Source organism: Lates calcarifer, linkage group LG24, assembly GCF_001640805.2.
Source record: "Lates calcarifer isolate ASB-BC8 linkage group LG24, TLL_Latcal_v3, whole genome shotgun sequence".
Taxonomy (NCBI): Eukaryota; Metazoa; Chordata; class Actinopteri; family Centropomidae; genus Lates; species Lates calcarifer.
The window spans coordinates 11,648,601-11,669,132 of NC_066856.1; the positions used below are offsets into that span (position 1 = coordinate 11,648,601).

The window sequence follows — 20,532 nt, forward strand, 5'->3', positions numbered from 1 at the left end:
TTTTTTAATGTTAATTATGACAACAATGTATTTTCTGCTTTTACATTGACAAACATGGTTTTAGGTTATTTCACAAAGGCTGGACCCTTTTTTATTTTCTTTTTTTTTTTTTTTTTCTGCGTCTGCCAGCTCTGAGCACATAACAGCCAGAGGATAAATTAACTGACACCCTCATCTACCCTGTTAACAGTGTAAATAAAACTCTTGTACAAACATACGAAATGAGGATGTTGTCACTTCAGAATAGTTGTTTGCTTATCGAACTAGCTACAGACAAATATTTGTTCCTGGCTGCTGAATGTTAGTTCATGTGACTCTGATAAAAGTCAGCGATAGAAGTTAATGAATGAAACATTAGCCATAGAAGTGGAGGAGGTCCGTTGCCATCGGCGAGCTCCCTGTTTCTCCTCCGCTCGCCTGTGCTGAAGGATCTGGTTTCACACACCTGTCAACTGTGTGTCCAGAACGCTGCACCGTGTGGCTCTGCGTCATTGTGTGCTGCTGGTTTCATGAGGCAGTTTTATGTCCTGAGAATGGATCTTAAAAACCGGGCATCAGGAATTAGATGATAGAGGCTTGGTGGAATGCCTGTGTCATGGGCACAGAGCGCAAGGAGAACGAGCAGGCGACCAGAGATGATGCATCTCCACAGGACATCGTCAGTGTAAGTAAGATATCCTTAACTTGGTGTTATTTCCTTTAAGCTAGGTGCCTAAAATTATATGACCTTGCCTCTAAATTGAATTATTAGCAGTGTAATGGATGTTTCTAGTCTTTGAGATTTGAGTGCACAGTCTTTTCACACATCAAATGTCTTAAGTCACATCTGTTGTCATGCTGCTTGATTAAATGTGTAAAATAGATTAAAATGTCTTTATGTTTTCCTCCGGTGGGATTCCATACCCTGCTAACTTCTGATGGATTAAGTGCCACTTGCACAGTATGGGATGACACTGAATGAATAATACATGTGCTTTGGGTAACTCAATGAGTGCCGAGCGTTGCATCTGATGGAGTTAGTGTTGCTTTTCAGGTATTCCCGTTAGCAAGTTAAACTGACCTATAATGGAGCATCATTACCAGTAGACACAAGCTTACATCATTGCCAGTAGATCAACAGCCAAATGTGACACAACACTGATGGTCCTTAAACCCTTTCCACGTCTCTGTGCATTTGGAAGTGATTAGCATACCTTTCAGCCTTTTATTATGTAAACTAGCTGACCTGGATAAGTTTCAGTGATAAGAGAGAAATGGTAGCAGCAGGGTTATGCCCTTTTGTTGTGTCTCCGGTAGTTTAACCTACTTATGGTATCTCAGCTCTGAATCCTGAGTGCTCTAATACGCTTGGTGAGGGATCTACAATGTCAAGACACACTTACATCTTCTCATTATTCCAGCATCATTAACCACATCTCTATTAGAGCCAGGACATATTGAAATGACTGCTCCAAAGGGCGAGTAAGATTTACTGCTTTGCATTAGAGTATGATTGTGTCCACCCCCCTCCCCCACTTGTCCTCCTCCTCCCTGGCTGTAGATTGCAGATGTCTCTGTGGAGGTGGCCACAGTGGACCACACTCTGCAGAAGCTGCGCCGGAAGTACAGAAAGACTAGACGGAAGCCCAAGGGGCTCAAGAGGCTGTGGGCATACCTGCTGAACATCCCGCACCTCGCTATCATCATCGCAGCGGTGGTGTTTGTGGTGGTGGTTATCATGTGGTCACTGCTGTGGGTCTTCATATGTAAGTGGAAGCATTCTTATACTTTCTTCCCACAAAAATGAATAAATAAGTGTCTTCCCAGAACATAATTATAATGTTATATTATTAAAACTGCACACACAATTCTGTGTATATACACCATCTATGTTCAGTATCCTCTGATGGTTATTTTTTTTGTTGTTATGTACCTATGTTACTTTGAAACTGCACCATATGATTCAAATGTTGACCTGGTTTACGTAGTTCGCAGGGAAAGCAACAGTAGTGCGTATTTCGCCGGGATGTTCCGTCTTGCCAACGTGGAGTTTATCCCCGAGTACCGGCAGGCAGAATCCCACGAGTTTGTATCCATGGCAAACAAAATACAACATGTGGTATGTATCAGTGTAACCCTGTTATTTACTGTGCATGATGGTTAGTGCTGAGCTCAGGGAGTCTTAGTGTTAATTGCTGGTGTCTCGTAGGTGAGTAACGTGTATAGGATGTCTTCCAGTGGCCAGGCTCTACAAGCAAGCTGTCATTTCAGACCTCAGGTACAGTGAACTTGTCATCATCATCATTAAGTGAAGTCACCCAGCTGATATTTATGATTCAGTTTTTTGGTTTTTGAGTCCAGTTTTAAACATCACCGCTTATTTGCAACTAAGCAACACACCCTGTTTTTAAAGGTTTAATGTAAACTTGTTTTCCCCCCACCCAGCAACAACAATAAGGGCGGTGTGCTGGTGCATTTCTGGATGGTGTTCGTGGTCCCTCGTCTGAAGAGCCCAGCAGTGTGTGAGGAGTGTATCGGCGCCATTTTCAGAGACTCTGTGCACACAAGCCTCAAGAACAGGTCCTCTGTAGGCTACCTTCTGGGTCTTCCAGTGGATATAGACTCCATCCTTATCAATGGTGTGTCTATGTTTCTCTACATGAATTAAACTAAATGTATCTATCAATGTGGAGGCTAATATTGTGTCCCCCTGCAGCTGTTCAGCGCTCAGATTATACATCAAATGCAGCAGGTAGGTGAAAACACTTAAATAAAAGTTCTGCTGTGTATTGCAATTATTCCCTGAGTTTTCTTTTCTCTCCTCCCAGGCTCTAAGTGTGTAGATAAGATGTATGCCAACCTGCCCGGGGCGAGGGTCCCTTTGAATGTCTTTTCATCTTGGGGCGGTGTGAGTTGTCACGTTAAGCTCACCGCTGTCCCTGGCTCCCTCATCCGTCTGACCGTCACCTCGTTCCACATCGAGCCCACTGACTGTGTGAATGATGCCCTGACTGTGTACGACGCTCTGCTGCCCATGAGAGGGCGCATTCTGCACAGGTGAGTGTGCAGCCTCCACTGGACCGCAGATTCCTCTTTATGAGATTGGAAAGGGCTGCTGCCTACAAAAAAAAAAAAATCCACAAGTTACAGGTGCAAGAAATGCTTTTCTAAAACATAAACATTACATACAATTACATATATCTCTGTGCTGCAGGCTGTGTGAGCCAGTGTCCACTTCTTTCTCCCTCGTCTCTACCTCCAACGTCATGTTGCTGTCCTTCAGAATGACAAACGGCAACAAGACCTTCAGAGGACACTTTGAGGCCATCGCTGAGGAAAGTATGATACATTTACCTCCCAACCCTTTTAGCTTATGACCACATATAATGAAGCAGTCTCTAGGTGTGACCCTTTGTCACAGATTTAATATGTCTATGAGTTGTGGGCAGTTGGATCAAAGTATTTATTCCCTCCTTCTTCTCTCTTCTTGTTTTAATAATAGAATATTTTATAGCCCTAGAGGGATAAAATTATTAATGTTTTAATTAGAAAAAAATGATAATAGTGTTCCAACCCCCAGATTGCAGCAGTAATTTGTAACACACAGTACTGGCTGGGTTGTAAATCTAATCCCTAAATCTCTCTCTGTCTCTCAGTGTGTATGTCTCAGATTGAGACCCAGTTAGAGCCTGACATCACTGGTCAGATCTACAGCCCCTTCCACCCCAGCCTGCTGCCCCCTCAGTGCTCCTGCACCTGGAAGTTTGAGGTAGAGCACATACACACACGACTTATAAAACTGTAGATGAGTCTCTTTTATAAACACCGACTTTAAAAAGCTTTCATTGACTATGTATTCTGTTTATGTTTTATTCTAGACTCCCGGTACTGCTTTTGGAGTTGCCCTGCAGTTTGAGAACTATGTGCTGAAACCAAAGGACATGAAGGCCTGTGACCATGGCTGGTGGAAGGTTAATGAAATCATGTATGTGTGTACAGCTACATGCATTTAGGTTAAAAGAAAAATTGAACTCAGTTAAGCTAGAAAAAATCATGTAGTAATTAAGTTATTTTTATGTTGTACTCAATTGTGTGTCTGTGTTAGTCACAACAACATCCTGTGATGGTTCGCTGATGGCTGCTTTCCTCTCACAGTTTCTGCGGCAGCTACGTGGGACACCGCACGGTGTTCCGGATCGCAGACCGCAACCCAGAGGTGGAGTTTCGCTGCAGCTCACGTAACTCTGCTCAGCCGTTTCAGGCGTCTTACAGCAGCTACAACATCAGCCAACGTAAGCACTGCAGGACCAGAACATGACTCATTGTGATCTGCAGCGTAGGAAATGAGTGGTCACAGGTGTTTCATTGTACCTCAGTGTTGCGTGTGAGTTAATGACTTTGTTTTTAAACGGATTTTAACAATTACAATACACTTAACAAAGAGAAACTGTGCATGTCATTCACTGTACAGTATACTCCAATGGATTACTACAATTTTATACAGTTTTAAACTACTGTATCACCATAGAAGCTTCTTGTGGTGCCTTTTACGCAGTCAATAGAGTAGAAATGAAGCAGTAAAAAACTCTGAGGTTTTGCACTTAATGTTTTTCATTTGAATGATTTAGCTCAGTTTCTCCTCTTGTTTCTGCCAGCCTGTCCAGAGAGCCACTTCCTGTGCTCCACAGGACTGTGTGTGGAGAAGAGCCGGCGCTGCGACGGCCTGGACGACTGCCAAGACGAGAGTGACGAGGTCTTCTGCTGTATGTTGTCCTTCAAATGACATTATAGTGGTTTATTATAATTATCAGTTACTTCAGTCTGTTTCCCTGTCTTTTTCAAATGGAAACGCATTCATTATATTTACCTGAGCAGTCAGTCAGGTGCTGGAAAAGTGTTGCATATCTTTGCAGCGAGGCCCACAATGAACTGTGGTGGCAGCAGTCCTGTGCATCCTCTGTTTGTGTGCAACGGAGAGACAGACTGCAGCGATGGAACAGATGAGATCAACTGCACTCAGGGTATGGATTTTTACCATGCAACATGCATGCCCTTTCTCTTTGTAACCACTATTAATTGCAATATATTCTCTGCTTTTGTCAGAAACAACCTGCTCTGCAATCAGGTATCAATGCAGCAGTGGTTCCTGCATCCTGAAGAAGAATGCTAAATGTGATGGTGTTCATGACTGTCAGGACCACAGTGACGAGGCGGACTGTGGTGAGTGCTCTGCATTAACTGCTCCATGCATGTGTCTTGAAGTTAGTGTGGATGAAAAAAAGATTTTTTAATCATTGCATTACATTTTGAACAATTCACATCAACTGCAGCATGCAGCGTGTAGCATGTGGCAAAACCTGTTTCCTTTTCTGAACTCAAATGTCTGCCAGCTCAAACATCCTTAAAAGCTTATACATATTTCAGCTGTTCTGTCCTGCATTACTTCCATACTTGAACACCAAGCTTCAGCCAGAAATATGTTGAAATAAGGAAGTAGGATGCTGTTGAAATGTTTCCTCCACCTTTGTATCATCACCTTAACTATTCACTTTGTAACTATCATAACTGGTGGACGCTGCCAGTCAGGAACATGTCAATGAATTATCACCTTAACATAAACCAGGTTCACACACATTTGGATTTGTCCCACCCGAGTTATCGGCTCTTAATCAAGCAGCTGGTACAAAGTGATTATGCTGCCACAACACTGCCAGACCCCTTTATGTGAGGTCATGAGAAAGCTATTGTTTTATAATCCACTGGGCAGTGAGCTCCAAACCTGCTGACCTGCAGCACTGAGGTGACCCTGCTGTAATAGGTCTCTCTCTGTTTGCTGTTATTTTATCATGATGGGGACTCAAGGTGATGGGAACAGGCCTCGTCTTTGATCACTCACTGATACTGGGCAGACATGCATGCGCGTGCGTGTGTGTGCACATGAACACACAAACATCAAAGCTCTAATTTTTAATAAGGCGGCAGCAGACCTGTCTGTCGTGGTGATGACTCAGCGTGTCAGCATAGGTGGTTAGTGTAGGTGTTTAAACACACACTCATACTGAACTCACACTGATGCATGCATACTGTGCACATATAAATCCCTAATAGGTCTATAATCTGTGTTTAATGATAATGATAGCAATAACATGTTTTGTTTTTATCTCTCACTGGGGCACACTTTGTCATAAGATGCAATAATGTCTTGAATTTCTTTTACTACACTGTGATGATATGTATGTGTTGATCCATGAAAACCAGCAGGGCCCTGTTTGTCTATGCTCACACACAAACCATATGATCCTTTACATTAAAACCACAAAAATACAACCAGTGTAACGACAAAATCCATCACTGTGTGCTCTTAAGCGTGTGGTCGTCCCTCCCCGGTGAAGAAAGTGGGTTCAGCCACAGGCCCCGAACGCATTGTGGGTGGAGTTAACTCTGTGGAAGGGGAGTGGCCGTGGCAAGTCAGCCTCCACTTCTCTGGTAACCTGTACTGTGGCGCCTCTGTCCTCTCCTCTAATTGGCTCGTCTCAGCTGCGCACTGCTTCAGCAAGGAAAGGTCAGTCACCATCACTGTAATGACTAATGTGTGTAAAAACAGGCCAGCAGTGGCTCCAAAACTGTTTGTTTATTTATTTACTTATGACCCCTCAGATTTATCTTGAATGTACCTGTGGTTGGGGAGCACACATCTAAAAATGTCATCACATGTCAAAGTAATAAAAGTTAAATGAAGTAAATGACTATCTTAATTAGAAGAAAATTTAAATAAAAATGCTAATCTTTTGTATTACCAGAAAATTAATGACCTTATTTTTAGGTTTATAGCACAGATATCTATCATCACATTTTATTATTTATCCAGTATTGTTTACAAAATGTCCTCGTTCTGTGTCTTTGACCTCTGACCTCTGACCCCTGACTCTGCAGGCTGTCTGACCCGCGTTACTGGAGCGCTCACCTCGGCATGCTGACGCAGGGCAGTGCCAAACACGTGGCTGAGATTCAGCGGATTGTGGTGCACGAGTATTATAATGCGTACACATTTGACTATGACATTGCCCTGCTGCAGCTGAAGAGACCCTGGCCCTCCTCCCTCGAGCCGCTGGTCTGGCCCGTGTGCCTGCCGCCCGCCTCCCATACCGTCACTGACAACCACCGCTGCTGGGTCACCGGGTGGGGATACCGCTCCGAGGAGGGTGAGTGCCTGTATTTCCCTCTAAATCTGCTGCTCTATCAACTCCTACTTTCTTTACGAGCTGCAGTCAGTTGCATGATCTTGCCCCCACCCCCTCTGCAGACAAGGTGCTTCCCTCAGTCCTACAGAAAGCAGAGGTTTCCATAATGAGTCAGACTGAGTGTAAGAAAAGTTACGGCCCTGTGTCACCACGCATGCTGTGCGCCGGTGTCCTCTCTGGAGAGAGGGACGCCTGTAGGGTGAGCTTCCATCTGACTCAGTCACCTGCATTTTGACTCATACTGGCGTGTGAAACTATTTGATTAAGTGTCCTTTAGTCATTAAGTGCACTCTTTGGATTTCAGGGGGATTCAGGGGGTCCTCTGTCCTGTCAGGCACCAGGCGGGGGTCGCTGGTTCCTGATTGGCATTGTCAGCTGGGGGGCGGGATGTGGCAGACCAAACCTGCCTGGTGTCTACACCAGGGTCAACAAGTTCACATCTTGGATCTACAGTCATATCAGCTGACATGATGGAACTCATCATCCACCAGCAGCAGATGTTTAAATACTGTTGCTCACACCAAATAATAAAAACATCTTCAGACACTACTGTACTCTGTGTGTGTTGTTTTATTCATGTTAACAATATATCTTCCTTTTATAATACTACAAGGTGCCTTGAGCCTTGAAAGATTTATTTCTGCTACACTACGTCCTCACAGGACTGAGACTGTAAGCCCAGGTTAAATTCTGTTGACAATGGACAGGTTTGATGCCAGATTTGTAATTGCAGGTTCTGTCTTGCCTCGCGCTCCTGCGGAGCATCCAAGGGCACAGCAGCCAAGCTCTGATTGTAATACCTCGCACACGTTTCCCCCCTCAAACACTCTTTTGTCCCCCTCCGAGCTTAACTCCCCGCATACCCAGCGAGGAAGTTTGCCCACAATATCTGTCGCACGGATGGTTGTGTGGATTGTACCCTTTTCATAGTGGTCCCATTGTCCCCCCTCTCTCTCCTCTCCGCACTGCATTCTGGGGCTCCGTGTGACACCTGCCGCCCAGTTCAGGTAAACGGGAGGGCGGTGAATGCCCGCTGCATCCGAGCCGCTCAGGTCGGATTTCTGCACTTTTTCCTTTTTTTTTGCAAAGGAAGCAACAGCGGGGGTTTCCTCTCTCTCTCTCTCTCTCTCTCCATCGTTTCTATGCCTAAGGTATTGTTGCATATCGCTTCTCCGGAGCTAAACGGGACAGTGCTATGAGGACTCTCCCCAAAAGCAAAACTTGCGAAGTGTACTGCGTCTCTGGGCATGGACACTCGGGCTGCTCGGCTGCACAGGTAAGCCATCCCTTTGCTCTTTTCATTGTGCATAAAAAGATGGTGACTTTGCTTTACGGCAAGAACTATTTCTCAAATTATCTTGGCTTTATTGCAGAAGTAGTCTTGTCTGAATAATTTAACACTTTTTTTTTTTTTTTTTTTTTTTTACAACATCAGGTTCATGCTTATTAATTGGTGCCTATCAAACCTAGTCATCCATGGTTCATCTTGATAGCAAAATCCGTCTCTAGGGATTTTGGGCTCTGTTTCTCATGAATGTCCATGCAACTTGATTGAGTGCTGACACCGCAGAGCCAGGCCGTGGGAAAGCAGACCCCTCTAGCCACGCTTTGTCTGCTCCCCTGGGGAATCCTGCCAACTTCTTAAATGTTTTAGGAGATCCTTTCAGCTCAAAGATGTTCACCGTTGCTCTCAATAAATCAGTGTCTGCTCAGTCATGAAATCTATGGCTCATTGATTCTGGCATATAGGCTACATTTTCTTTATTCCTCCCCTTGCTGTGGTCACATAAAAAAATTAAATCCAGACAATTGGAAGCAACTTGAGCACAGGCATAAAAAGCCGGTATGATATTTGAGTCATGTTCTTGTGTCTGGAAGGGAGAGGGGGAGTTAGAGGAGCCCACCCAGTCACTGAGCCCCCCCACGAAGCCTGAGGATCAAGCAGAGCGGAGAGCAGAGGGGGGGCGAGGTTCAGCCTGTGGCTCCTGGAGGAGGTGGATGTTAGGTCTCCTGCCTTTCTTTCCCTTCACTGCTGCCATTGCACTGACCCTCCACTACTTAACATGTGAGTACAGACATGCTTTGGTGTTATAGTTTTCTCTTAAGGCCTCTCCAGTCCTTAAAAATGTGTTTACTTTGACTTCCACCTGCAGTCGCACAGTGCATCTGTCTCATATCTCTACCTGCTCCTCCTCCTCCCCAGCTCCGCCCTCCTCAGTGTTCTTCCTCGGAGGCAGCGTGGAGTTCCCAAACCTGAGCTTCTCCTCAGAGCTGGCCGACTCCACCTCCCCGCAGTTCCGCCTGCAGGCTCAGGCTTTGAACCATTATGTAAGTGGAACGGTGGACTTGTCCGTCACTGCCTCACCTCTGAATGACACTTTAGAGCGCTGCTTGACCTTCCCACTCCCAGCTGAAGCTGATCTTGCTGCTCTAACATTGATATGGTTCACTACGGCAGGCTACCAGTGTCTTTTATGCCACGCTTTCAAAACACTGCTGTCCTCTTTCTCCTTCCCATTCTCCTCTTCTTTGGTCTGTCTCTGCATTCTTATTCATTTGCTTTTCTCTTTATCTGCTTTGTCCTCCTCTAGCTCTCTCTCTCTGTTTTTTTCCTCTCTGCACACCACTTTCCTTCCTCTGTCCCTCTCTCTGTCTCTCTCTGGTGGTGTTAAATGTAAAGCTGAAACAGGAGCCGGGCACAGTGTGTGTGCAAGTTCCCGAGACCCCCAGGGACAGGGCCCTTTCAGGGCTGAGGACAAGCCCGGCATTTGTGAGCCCAGCTAGGCCCATGCAGCAAGAGTGAGAGGAAGAGCAGGCCTTCAATAAAAACATTGTCTGTGTAGCTTTCACACAATCAGCCACTCTGTGCAGCGTACACTACAGGGAGCAGGAGAACCTCAGATTGACGCTGGGGTTGAGCGGGAGAGACAGGGCAGTAGGGCAGGCTGGGATGACAGAAGGAGAGGGGGCTGGACAGAGATATGAGAAGGGGGATTTGGATTTTTGGAGCGAAAGGTCAGATGCATGGCTGCACATTCTTGCTCAGCAGTTGGGAAGTGGTGAATTGATATGCGGAAATTCCCAAAAAATCTGCAGTGGCATCCAGTAATGTCCCCTGTAATCAGCTGTGAGGGTGAGTTAGCGGGCGTGTTAAGTGGTCATAGTATCTGTGCAGCGATCTGCTCATTAAAGAACAGGTGATCCCAAGGCCAGGAGCCCATACTACCCAGGGTCCTACCTGTACACAGTGGGCAGGTAGAAACACAATGGAGCTCTGTGCTGCTCAAAGTCAACATACACACATGCAGAATCTGATACACACACATAAGAACAATGCTTTTGTTGAACTCGGACTGCACGTTCAACCAGGTGTGTTCATGTGTCGCTTACACAGGAACAGTGACCTCATTTGCACTGCAGTGATGTCACAGCTACAGTACTGTAGTGTGTACAGTATGTGGTCAATGTCCTTTTCTTTGTCTTCTCTTAAAAACAGTTCTCAGAACTCTACGAGTCCTCTCCGTGGAGCTCCTACTACCTGCACTCAGGAATTACTGCCTTCAGGTATGTTGCACCCAAGCAAAGTGATAAACTCCAATGTGTAAGAACTATATGCATGACAATAACATATTCAGCTACACGTCCCCTGCTGTCAACTTTAGAAAAATAGCAACACTGTAAACCCTTTGTGTGACAGTGAAGGAGCAGAAGGGCTCAATGTATTCTACTGGAGTAAATTCTCTGCCCCGGACAATGTTGCCATGGCGATCCGGAGGTCCAGCCCGGAGAGGCTGCAGCGCAGGCTTCCTGGCAGCAACAAGGTGCAGCGGGACAGTCGCAACGAGCAGCGCTACTACATGGAGCAAGACAGCGACATGCTCCACCTACTGGGTAGAGCCTCTCAGTGTTGTCTGCACGCACAGAGCGCTTACACATTAACAACGCACATTTTTTTCTGTCTAAAACATGTAGATATCAGCTTAACATTTTACAATAACTCAATTAGACACAACTGCATCTCACATAGAAACACTTGATTTAGAAACTAGACATTAACAGCTTTGTAAATGCTTCATAATTCTTATTAGTGGTAGAATTAGTGTTTTGACATCTGGTATGTGTGTGTGTGTGTGTGTGTGTGCCTGCATGTAGGTTTGGACCCTGATGACTTTGAATCAGAAGAAAAATCTGACAAGATTAAGAATCCTAATAGCATCCATAGTGGGAAGTGGCAGCTTGGCTTCCAGGGTGAGTGGAGCACACCTCTGTCTACAAATCTTTCTTGAATTGTCTTGAATGAAGAGCCACAAACTTGCTGACTTATGCCTACATTGCTGCTTTTGGAGCGCTCATGTAGCGAATTCAAACGCAATGTTTGTTATTTGCTCTTGATTACAGTAGAGTACATTGTAAGGCGGTCTGCCTAAGACAAAGTGTACTTGACGAATTAAAGGAAAAACCTGAATAAATGGGTGGAGAAACATAACTTCTGATGCAGATGCTTCTGTACAGGCCATCAGAGGTCAGTGAATGGTGTTATGAGCATGAAATTGATGTGTGTCATGGCTTTCTCATTCACAAGATCTCAACCAATGAGCACCTATCGGAGACTGAAGTATTGCACAGCTCTCCTCACATATGAAGTGTTACAGCTGCTGTGGAGCTTTGTAGTGGCCCCAACACCTCACTAAGAGACTCCATGTTGGTTTTTCCCTTAATTTGTCACCCATCTGTTTGTGCTTGCTAATGTGATTAGCACAGACGGTATAACTTGAGTAAATATTTCCATCGCTTCCTCTGTGTAGCGATGTCCTTTGACCTCTACGCCAAATACGGCAACAACCGCACCCTGAGCCTCGTGAGTCCCAAGAAGCCGTACTACCAGTGGCGTCTTCGCGTGCCATCGGGTCACGTAGTTCGATTGGTTATCCTCACCCTGCATGGCGCCACACCAGGAAGCTGCACTGCCCACAAGCTCTCAGCCTATGACTTCCTGCTTCCTCTGCAGAACAAGATCATTGCCAGGTAAAGACATTTTATGGGCCTTTTTTGTCTGTCTTTGTATATATGTTTGATTTCTATTTTTTATGTGGCTGTGTTTTATGCACGTACCCATTACAGGTGGTGTGGCCTGCCTGTCTCGGGTTCATCTCCGGTCATGAAGCTGACATCCTCTGGGAATGTCATGTTGGTCACCTTTTCCTTCAACCGACAGAGGGATGGAGCAATCTTCAAAGCATATTTCCAGGCCATCCCAAAAGCAGGCAAGAGAACTCTCATAACCAGACCAAACCATATATCATACTATCTGATTTCCACTAATCGCGTCCCCTGTATCACCTGTAGAACAAAGTATTCTAATCTGTGCACTTATCTGTGTCACCATTTCCCTGTGCAGCTTGTGGTGGGTCAATTTCCTCTTGGAACGGCTCCATTTCCTCACCCTACTACCCTTCCTATTACCCTCCTAATATAGACTGCACCTGGACCCTACGGGTGAGCCACATGAGTGCGTATGTGCATATGTGTGCGTGCACGTCTGTGTGTGTTAGAAACCGTGAAAGTGGAAAGTAAAGAATGAAAGAGTGAATCATTCCTCTGTTATTTCGCCTGTCCACATTCCAGCATTCTTCAGTCGTCTTTGGTTCCTTTATCAGGTGCCGTTGCCAGGATACCTGATCTCCATGACGATCGTGACGATGGACATTCAGGATTCCCCGTCATCAGACAGCTGTGAGAAAGACTGGCTGGACATCGGAGGGGTCAAGTGAGTCGTGAAACTGAACTGTGTTGCAACCAAGGTGCACATGAGCAAGGGTTAGGATTAGCAATTCATCCAAATCAGTCCAATTAAAAACATGTTTTGAAAAATTCATTCACTTACTCTAAGTACCAGTGTGTTTTATCTCATAATTGCTTTGTGCCTGGAATTCCTTACTTTTGTGCTCCCCTGTGCCCAGACTGTGTAACCCGGTATCAGACAGCAGCAAAAGGCGAGTCTACTCCTCTCCTCTCTCCCTCCACTTCCACTCTGATGAATCTCTCACTCACAAGGGCTTCTACCTGCTCTACCGAGCCTTCTCTCCAGAGGGCAGTAAGTAATTTTGCAAGAGTATAAGGATTTTTACTTGACTCAGTTGTTGACCAAAAAAAAAAACAATTAACCAAGTGTCCTCGCCGTGTGTCTCTAGCTTGTCCTCGCCAGTTTCCGCTGTGGAGATGGGCGCTGTATCCCTCTGAGGAAGGTGTGTGACGGAGTGAAAGACTGCTCAGATGGACGAGACGAGGCTAAATGCTGTAAGTCTGGTTGGCTAAGGCTAACAAGATGATGAAAAGTTAGTTGCAAAAATGTCAAGGTTTACTATTAGTTTCATTTTAAGGACACAAACCCTGTGTAGACTCAGCTTTGTGTGTGTTTTTGTGTTTCAATGTACATGTTTGCACATATGTGTAAAACTTGTAGCATCCTGCAGGCCAGGGGAAGTGTTGTGTGCCAACGGTCAGTGTAAGCCTCAAAGCAGCCTTTGTGTCAGTCAGAGCACCTGCGCAGACAGCAGTGAGGAGGGCACCTGTGGTGAGCAGAGACGCTGATGCTAATGTAACACATACATGAGCTGTGCTGTGTTTTAAAAGCTGGTTTCAATGGGGTTCATTCTGTTTCCTCCTGTCAGGAGGTAAATGTTATCACGTGTGTCCCAACAAGGTGTGTTTGCCAAAGTCTTCAGTGTGTGATGGTGTTACTGACTGCAAAGACCGCAGTGATGAACTCAACTGTACCAGAGCATGTGAGTAGTCGTGACATCAGCCACCCATTGGTTTCACCAGCTGATTGAAGAGGATTTTTGAAAATATGTTGTATTTATTAGTGATTTAATCTTTATTCTAATGTCCTTTATTTCTTGTTGGCTAAGTGTGTCTTTCATTCCCTTCAGATTTTAAAGGCTGCTCCTCGTCCTCCTACAAATGTGCCAATGGAAAGTGTGTTAGTAAGATCAACCCTGAGTGTGATGGAGTAAAAGACTGTTATGACGGCTCTGATGAACTGCGCTGTGGTACGTACTCACTCACCAAACTCAGCCTCAGACTCCTCACACCTCCCAAACTGGATTCTCATGTTGTTACTTTTGTCAGGCTGTGGCACCAGACCCAGGAAGCGCACTAAGATAGTGGGAGGCTCTGATGCCGGAGCGGGGTCATGGCCATGGCAGGTCAGCCTCCAAATGGATCGCTACGGCCACGTCTGTGGAGCCACGCTGGTCTCCAACCGCTGGCTCATCTCTGCAGCTCACTGCTTCCAGGACTCAGATGCCATAAAGTAAGAAAGATATCTGAAATCCTCATCATGATAGTCATAATTGATGTACGTACCCTTCATGCGTAATGTGTCTGCAGATACTCAGATACTCGTGCATGGCGGGCCCACATGGGAATGCGTATGATGAGCACAGGGAACAACGGAGCAGCCACCAGGCCGATCCGGCGGATCCTCCTCCACCCACAGTACGACCAGTTCACCTCTGACTACGACATTGCCCTCCTCGAGCTCAGTGCTCCTGTCTTCTTCAACGACTTGGTGCAACCTGTGTGCATCCCCGCCTCCTCACACTCCTTCACCACAGGGACCAGCTGCTATGTCACAGGCTGGGGGGTCCTCATGGAGGACGGTAAGAGCTGGTCAAAAGCATCTAATGAAAGAAGAGAGAGCAAAAAGTATGGTTGCAATTTAAGTTGTTAAGCAGGGGCCTGCTAAATTTTTGAAAGTAATAGACAAGCATCAAGGCATCAGATTTACCCCAAAAATGTTTCCATTTTCTTTGTTTGTGCTACCTGTAGGTGAGCTGGCGACTCGCTTACAAGAAGCCTCAGTGAAAATCATCAACAGGAACACCTGTAACAAGCTGTATGATGACGCTGTCACTCCCAGGATGCTGTGCGCTGGGAACTTACAGGGAGGGGTGGATGCCTGCCAGGTGACTGTGTATTAGTATTACTGTATGAATTTTATTTTATTCCCAGAGTTGTTTTGAGATGAAGTGTTGTAATTTGCCTTTAGTCATAACCGCAAAATGCACAACTTGCCTCGCTGGAATAACCTTCATCTCCCAGAATGTCTGTCTAAACCACAACAGAACATGTGTGCATTAAGAAAATAATCTGTGTCTCAATTTTTCCTGCTTATCTCTGCATGTTAAGGCACAGCTATGCAGAAAATGAGACACTGAAGACAGTTGGTGTCTGAGGTTTTTACCAGAAAGAGTTGTGAAACTGTGAAAACAATATCAGACAAAATCTTACTGATTGTGACTAGATAACACAAGGGAATGACATTTCATGAACAAGAGTCAATTTGTACAGTACTTGAAAACTGAATTCACTTAAGTATAGAGTAGTTGGCTGTAAGACTAGTTTGCTAACAACATTGTGACTCATGTCAGGAAGACACAAAGTATCACCAGTGAAAGGTCAACATTAAGCATTTAAAAGAAGGACAACATAGTAACTAATCTAGTAAACATGAGTTAACAACAGTAAAAGTAAAATGTGTAACAGGTAGTAAAACGGCAGCTGCTTAAAATGTTGTATTAGCAACACATTAACCTCAGGCAGCTAATATAATGGCTCGCTTGGTTAGCAGATACCTAATTAATAAATCACAATCCCAAAACAGCTGTAATAGAAAAAATACACCCACAGATAATACTGCAACAAGGGCTTATTGGGAGCGAATGTCTGTCAATATGCTTCTTCACAGATCAGACAAAATTTTGGATGTGACAATGTCAGTCAAAATTTCACTGTGTTAGCTTTGTGCCGTCTACAGCTGTCAGTAATGACTCAAAGTGATGATAATTAATATTTGGAAATCTCAGTTCCCTGCTCACCATTGAGTAAACTATTTAGTGTCCATTGTATAGGACATAGGGAATGACGAGGTGTGATTTTGGACACAGTCAGCTGCTATTACTAATGCTCATGTGGCTCACAACCTCTGCGATGACACCGCACTTCAGCTTCTCTGGAGATTTAAAGTAACGTCCAGTTTTCTTCTTCATGTGTCAATGCTTTTTGTCTGAATGTTTGTCTGTGTGCGTGTCCGTGACCTCAGGGTGACTCAGGAGGTCCGTTGGTGTGTCTAGAGCGTGGAAGACGGTGGTTCCTGGCGGGGATCGTGAGCTGGGGCGAAGGCTGCGCGAGACAGAACCGTCCCGGCGTCTACACACAGGTGGTAAAGTTCACTGACTGGATCCATCAGCAGACTAAAGGACAGGTGTGACAGAGCACCAGACTGACACGAACAAAATCACAGACTTAACACACACAGGACAAAGGTTTCAGACAAGGAGTCTATCTTCAGGCTGCTGTCATGATTGTATGACAACACATTCAGTCAGATTATGGGAGTATGTTCATGGCAGCACGCCAGCAGGGGCGTCATCCCGCCAAACCAAACGACTTCCGTACCATCTCAGCTAGCACAGACCTGGTCTCGACTATGTTGACATGCACAGAAAGTTCAACATTTAACCTGATTATTAAATTAACTTGAGTGACTGAGTGACTGCACGTAAAAGTTAGAATTTGGTTGTAGATTTATGACGCAATACTTCCTCCAAAATTATGGACCACACTTTAACATAAAAACACTCTATTAGCTTGTGGGTTTTTGTTGTCTGTACACATGTAGACTGAAGTATGGGTCAGTATTTATTGGCATCAGCAAACATATGGGCAAATGCTACGTATCAAATATCCAAATTTTCTTCATCTGTATTAGATGAATTAGGTCTGCACCCACTTTAACTGTTGCCAGTTACCTCCTGTTTTCCTAATGTCTCTACACTCCCTCTTCTGTCTCAGCTACATTGTTTGCAACAGAGTTAGTGACCACGTCAGGTGTTGCCAACAAAAATCAGATCACTGAATGAGGAAAGAGTTCTCGCCCCACAAGTACGCATCCGTGTATTTTTTGCCCTCATCTCCATTCGTCCATGTACTGTATATGTGTGTTCACCACTCATTGTATACATGTGTTGTTTTTGTACTGTATGTGTATGTATGTGCATTTGTATATCATGCGTTTATCTGAGTCATAGCCTTATGTTAAATATGTTCTGTAGTGGGGTGAATAATCCCTCAGTAGGAGGTGGTAATATATGTGGCATTTCAGATTTACTGTGATGTTTTAACTTAACTTTACGGTGCCTCCTTTCTACGTCATGCTCAGAGAAAAAGCATGATCACAGCTCCTTTTAAAACTGGCGTGTAAGGAACAAATAAGATTATCAGGTGAAAACCCTTCCAGACATTTTTATACAGATTCTCTCATTCAGCTCACATCACCACCCAGTGGCCAAACTGTACCATTGCCTCTTTTACTGTATCTCCTGAGGGAAAGATGCACCTAACACCCAAAGGATTGCTAAATTATAGCAGAATATATGCCTTTATATTAAAGACACCATTTCCAACGCAGCAGGTCAGGTATGTGTTTCTCATCAAAACTCGGCTGTATTTTTTACTTCAACATGTATCTTCTTCTTACCTTTGGGCTGTGAGGTCTTTACTGCCTCAGGTGTAATTGGTGCTTTTAACTGAAAAGAGCACGAGGCTCCTGTGCAGCACGATAGTTGGGATCTGACTATCAGCACCTTCATATTTCAATAATCTAACGACCCTAAAGGCCTATAAACGCAGGTGTCTCTCGGTTGTGAAATCTGTGTTTTCTCTCGCTGTGGAATGTGTGACATGCTCTTCCAAGGAGTACAGATGTTTATTTTTTTTCCTTTAAGGAAGGATTGCCAATATGAAACGTGAGAGTCGCGACTGCCAAGTTGTTCATCATGACACCACCCGGTTCCTAGACTGCGGTGCCTACGTGCTGATCATCCCGTGTACTAATCCAGAGCACATACACCGTTTACATGCAGGACACTATGCGCGCATCCTCCGCGATTTACAGAGGTGCATGTCCTATTCTGGGTATAGGAGAACTTGTAGATTATTGGTTTAGGAAAGGCTTCTTTATTTATAAAAACGTGATTAAAACTGGTCAAGAAGAGCTTTTTTGGGATACTGCAATATTCTCTCATCAACACCTCAGTGCCTGAAGGGTTGATCACTGGGGAGAGCTAAAAGGAGACTGCTCTTACGCGCCCTGGGTGTGTCAGTAGACGTCACGGAAGTCCTCTATCCGGTGGCTGCACTGTGGGAACTGTATAAAATCCGCGCCACTATCCAAAAACGATGGGAAAAAGTTGCACTGGAGTTCAAGCGTGGTGTCCTGTTGCGTGATCTCCCGCAGCTATCCAGGAAAACCCATCCATCTTCCACTCACTGACCATCAGCAGCCGAGCGCAGCAGCAGCCGAGCGCTCTGTGCCGTCTGTGGTCTGCGGCAGGAATAAAGCTTGTTTTGATATTTTATATTTTGAGAGCTGCTTGCTGCATCTGGAGTCGCCAGACATGATGAATTGTATTCTCATCTGCCTGCTATGTGGATTGTATGGTGTTTTAGCAAGAGGTGAGTAACAGGCTAACTTATGTTGCTGCGGCACCGCTGCATGGTGCACAGAGCACCTGCTGTAAAGATCTGAGCTGATCTATATTAAATCAGCTGTTTATGTATTTAAAGTCGTTATTAAGTTACATATAGCGTGACATTTCCTTCAGTTAGTTTGAACTATGTAAACCGGAGAGGAAACTGTGCAACCTGTAGAAAACTGCAATTTACGCACGACTTTTATCATTGATAGTATTTCCCATAAATTTGAGAGTACTCCAGGATTATTTTGGCATCTTGGAGCTTTTTAAAAAGAGAGTAATTTTCTTCACCGAGACAGAACAGTCGTTTTATTCTTTAGAAGAAAACAAAAAAGACGCTCAAACTCCTCTCCGCTGCGATTGTCTTTTGGTGTGTATGTTTGTGTGTGCGCTCATTGATTCGCTCAATTAAATCTGTGAGTCCGTGTGTCCGGCGCTGCTCGGCTCGTAAACCTCTGCTAGTGCCAAGTGCAGTGTGGGAGATAAGCGCCATCCTGCGGGACACTTGTTTGGATAATGCGGACCTCTGTGGCCGGATCCTTGTGCGTTTGGCCCCGGTTGAATGGACACACGCAGGGCGTTGTTTCCTGAGACTGATGAGTTTGTCAAATGGAGGCTCTGATGTAAATGAACGAGGGGTCATGACCAAAGTGAAGGAAAATATCCAGTGAGCAGGAACCAGGGGTTAATCTGTGCTTAATGCCAAAACAGTCGGCAGGTTGCTTTTGTGCGCTCCGCACATCTCTGTGGTGTTAATGGTCATTTGTTGTTGCTTGTTTTATATATATATATATATATATATATATATATATATATATATATATATATATGTGTGTGTGTGTGTGTGTGTATGTATGTGTGTGTGTGTGTGTGTGTGTCTCACTTAACATGTACTGTAGCATTTTATAAGCCCATTTAGCAAAAATCAACGCTATTGTTTTCTGTAGATGTTTCAAAAAGATTTATTCCTTTTTTTTTGTTTACAAAAACAATTTCCTAAAATAAACAGGACTAATTATCTAGTTATATAATTAGATTTTAGGCGACACTTATTTTATTTCCAATCAGTTTCTGTATTTCCAAAAAAATGCCATACAATGATAGTCTTGATCATTATTATGGTTGTAATTCACAGTATATATACATAAATTCACATACACATACATTAATGTGCACTTATATACATCTCAATGCTATTGTCCAGGATCGTATAATTAACCTTATTATTATATTAACATCACATTTATAAAAGAATGCACTGATTTTTTCTTCTGAAAACAAAAACAATAGAGATTGAGAAGCACCTGAATAAATCTCTAAATACAGCATAATACGTTCAAATAATTTCAAGTCAGTGAAAGGTGGTTTGTTGTTTTGGCCCATAACCTCATACTTGAGAAAACTGAAGACATGTGGTCGTATAAATTTCAGTACAAAAAGTTCTAGACATGCAAGTGATATTCGGTACACATGGTATTGAATATCATTTGTCTATCATTTGTTTTTTCCTTGAACACTGTTACAATGAACAATGTTTCTTTATGATGCCAAATAATTCCTCCTAACTTCCCGATAAGTGAGTGAAAGTGATTTTTCCAAGCAGTGATGAGTAAGGTGGTGTGGAAACCTGCCACAAGAGGATCATTTCATATAATTTTTACTTTTCTGCTCTTAGGACTGTGACATTTTAGAGCAAATAAACTGAACTCTCACTTATGTTTAGATGAAGAAGTGTGAAGACTGCACTGATTTATTTGGAAACTGGGCTTTTG

General features: G+C 44.2%; 3 protein-coding genes across 4 annotated transcripts in view; all 3 read left to right on the forward strand.

Annotated features, from left to right (window-relative positions):
* The first annotated feature begins 110 nt into the window (after window positions 1–110).
* tmprss7 (transmembrane serine protease 7) lies at window positions 111–7,774 on the forward strand. The gene is given in 19 exon segments (XM_018673909.2): window positions 111–664; window positions 1,541–1,745; window positions 1,968–2,098; window positions 2,189–2,215; window positions 2,217–2,257; window positions 2,425–2,618; window positions 2,696–2,731; window positions 2,808–3,036; window positions 3,194–3,318; window positions 3,636–3,748; window positions 3,858–3,964; window positions 4,135–4,271; window positions 4,635–4,742; window positions 4,893–5,000; window positions 5,083–5,199; window positions 6,346–6,541; window positions 6,913–7,181; window positions 7,283–7,419; window positions 7,525–7,774. Coding segments are annotated over 19 exon segments (2,541 nt in total). The 5' UTR covers window positions 111–565; the 3' UTR covers window positions 7,687–7,774.
* LOC108881772 (suppressor of tumorigenicity 14 protein homolog) lies at window positions 7,767–17,693 on the forward strand. The gene is given in 20 exon segments (XM_018673908.2): window positions 7,767–8,496; window positions 9,099–9,285; window positions 9,424–9,548; window positions 10,717–10,784; window positions 10,918–11,111; window positions 11,373–11,468; window positions 12,026–12,245; window positions 12,342–12,484; window positions 12,619–12,716; window positions 12,878–12,987; window positions 13,181–13,314; window positions 13,412–13,425; window positions 13,427–13,517; window positions 13,684–13,794; window positions 13,892–14,005; window positions 14,153–14,272; window positions 14,352–14,535; window positions 14,613–14,884; window positions 15,054–15,190; window positions 16,327–17,693. Coding segments are annotated over 20 exon segments (2,667 nt in total). The 5' UTR covers window positions 7,767–8,415; the 3' UTR covers window positions 16,495–17,693.
* Window positions 17,694–18,147: 454 nt separating this feature from the next.
* Window positions 18,148–20,532, forward strand: part of flt1 (fms related receptor tyrosine kinase 1) — a 32,343-nt gene continuing 29,958 nt past the window's right edge. The window contains exon 1 of one of the 2 annotated variants that reach the window (XM_018673901.2): window positions 18,148–18,740. In XM_018673901.2, the coding sequence (XP_018529417.1) occupies window positions 18,683–18,740 (58 nt within the window). In that variant the 5' untranslated portion in view covers window positions 18,148–18,682. The remainder of the gene's footprint in view (window positions 18,741–20,532) is intronic. The other variant, XM_018673903.2, reaches the window with a different exon arrangement.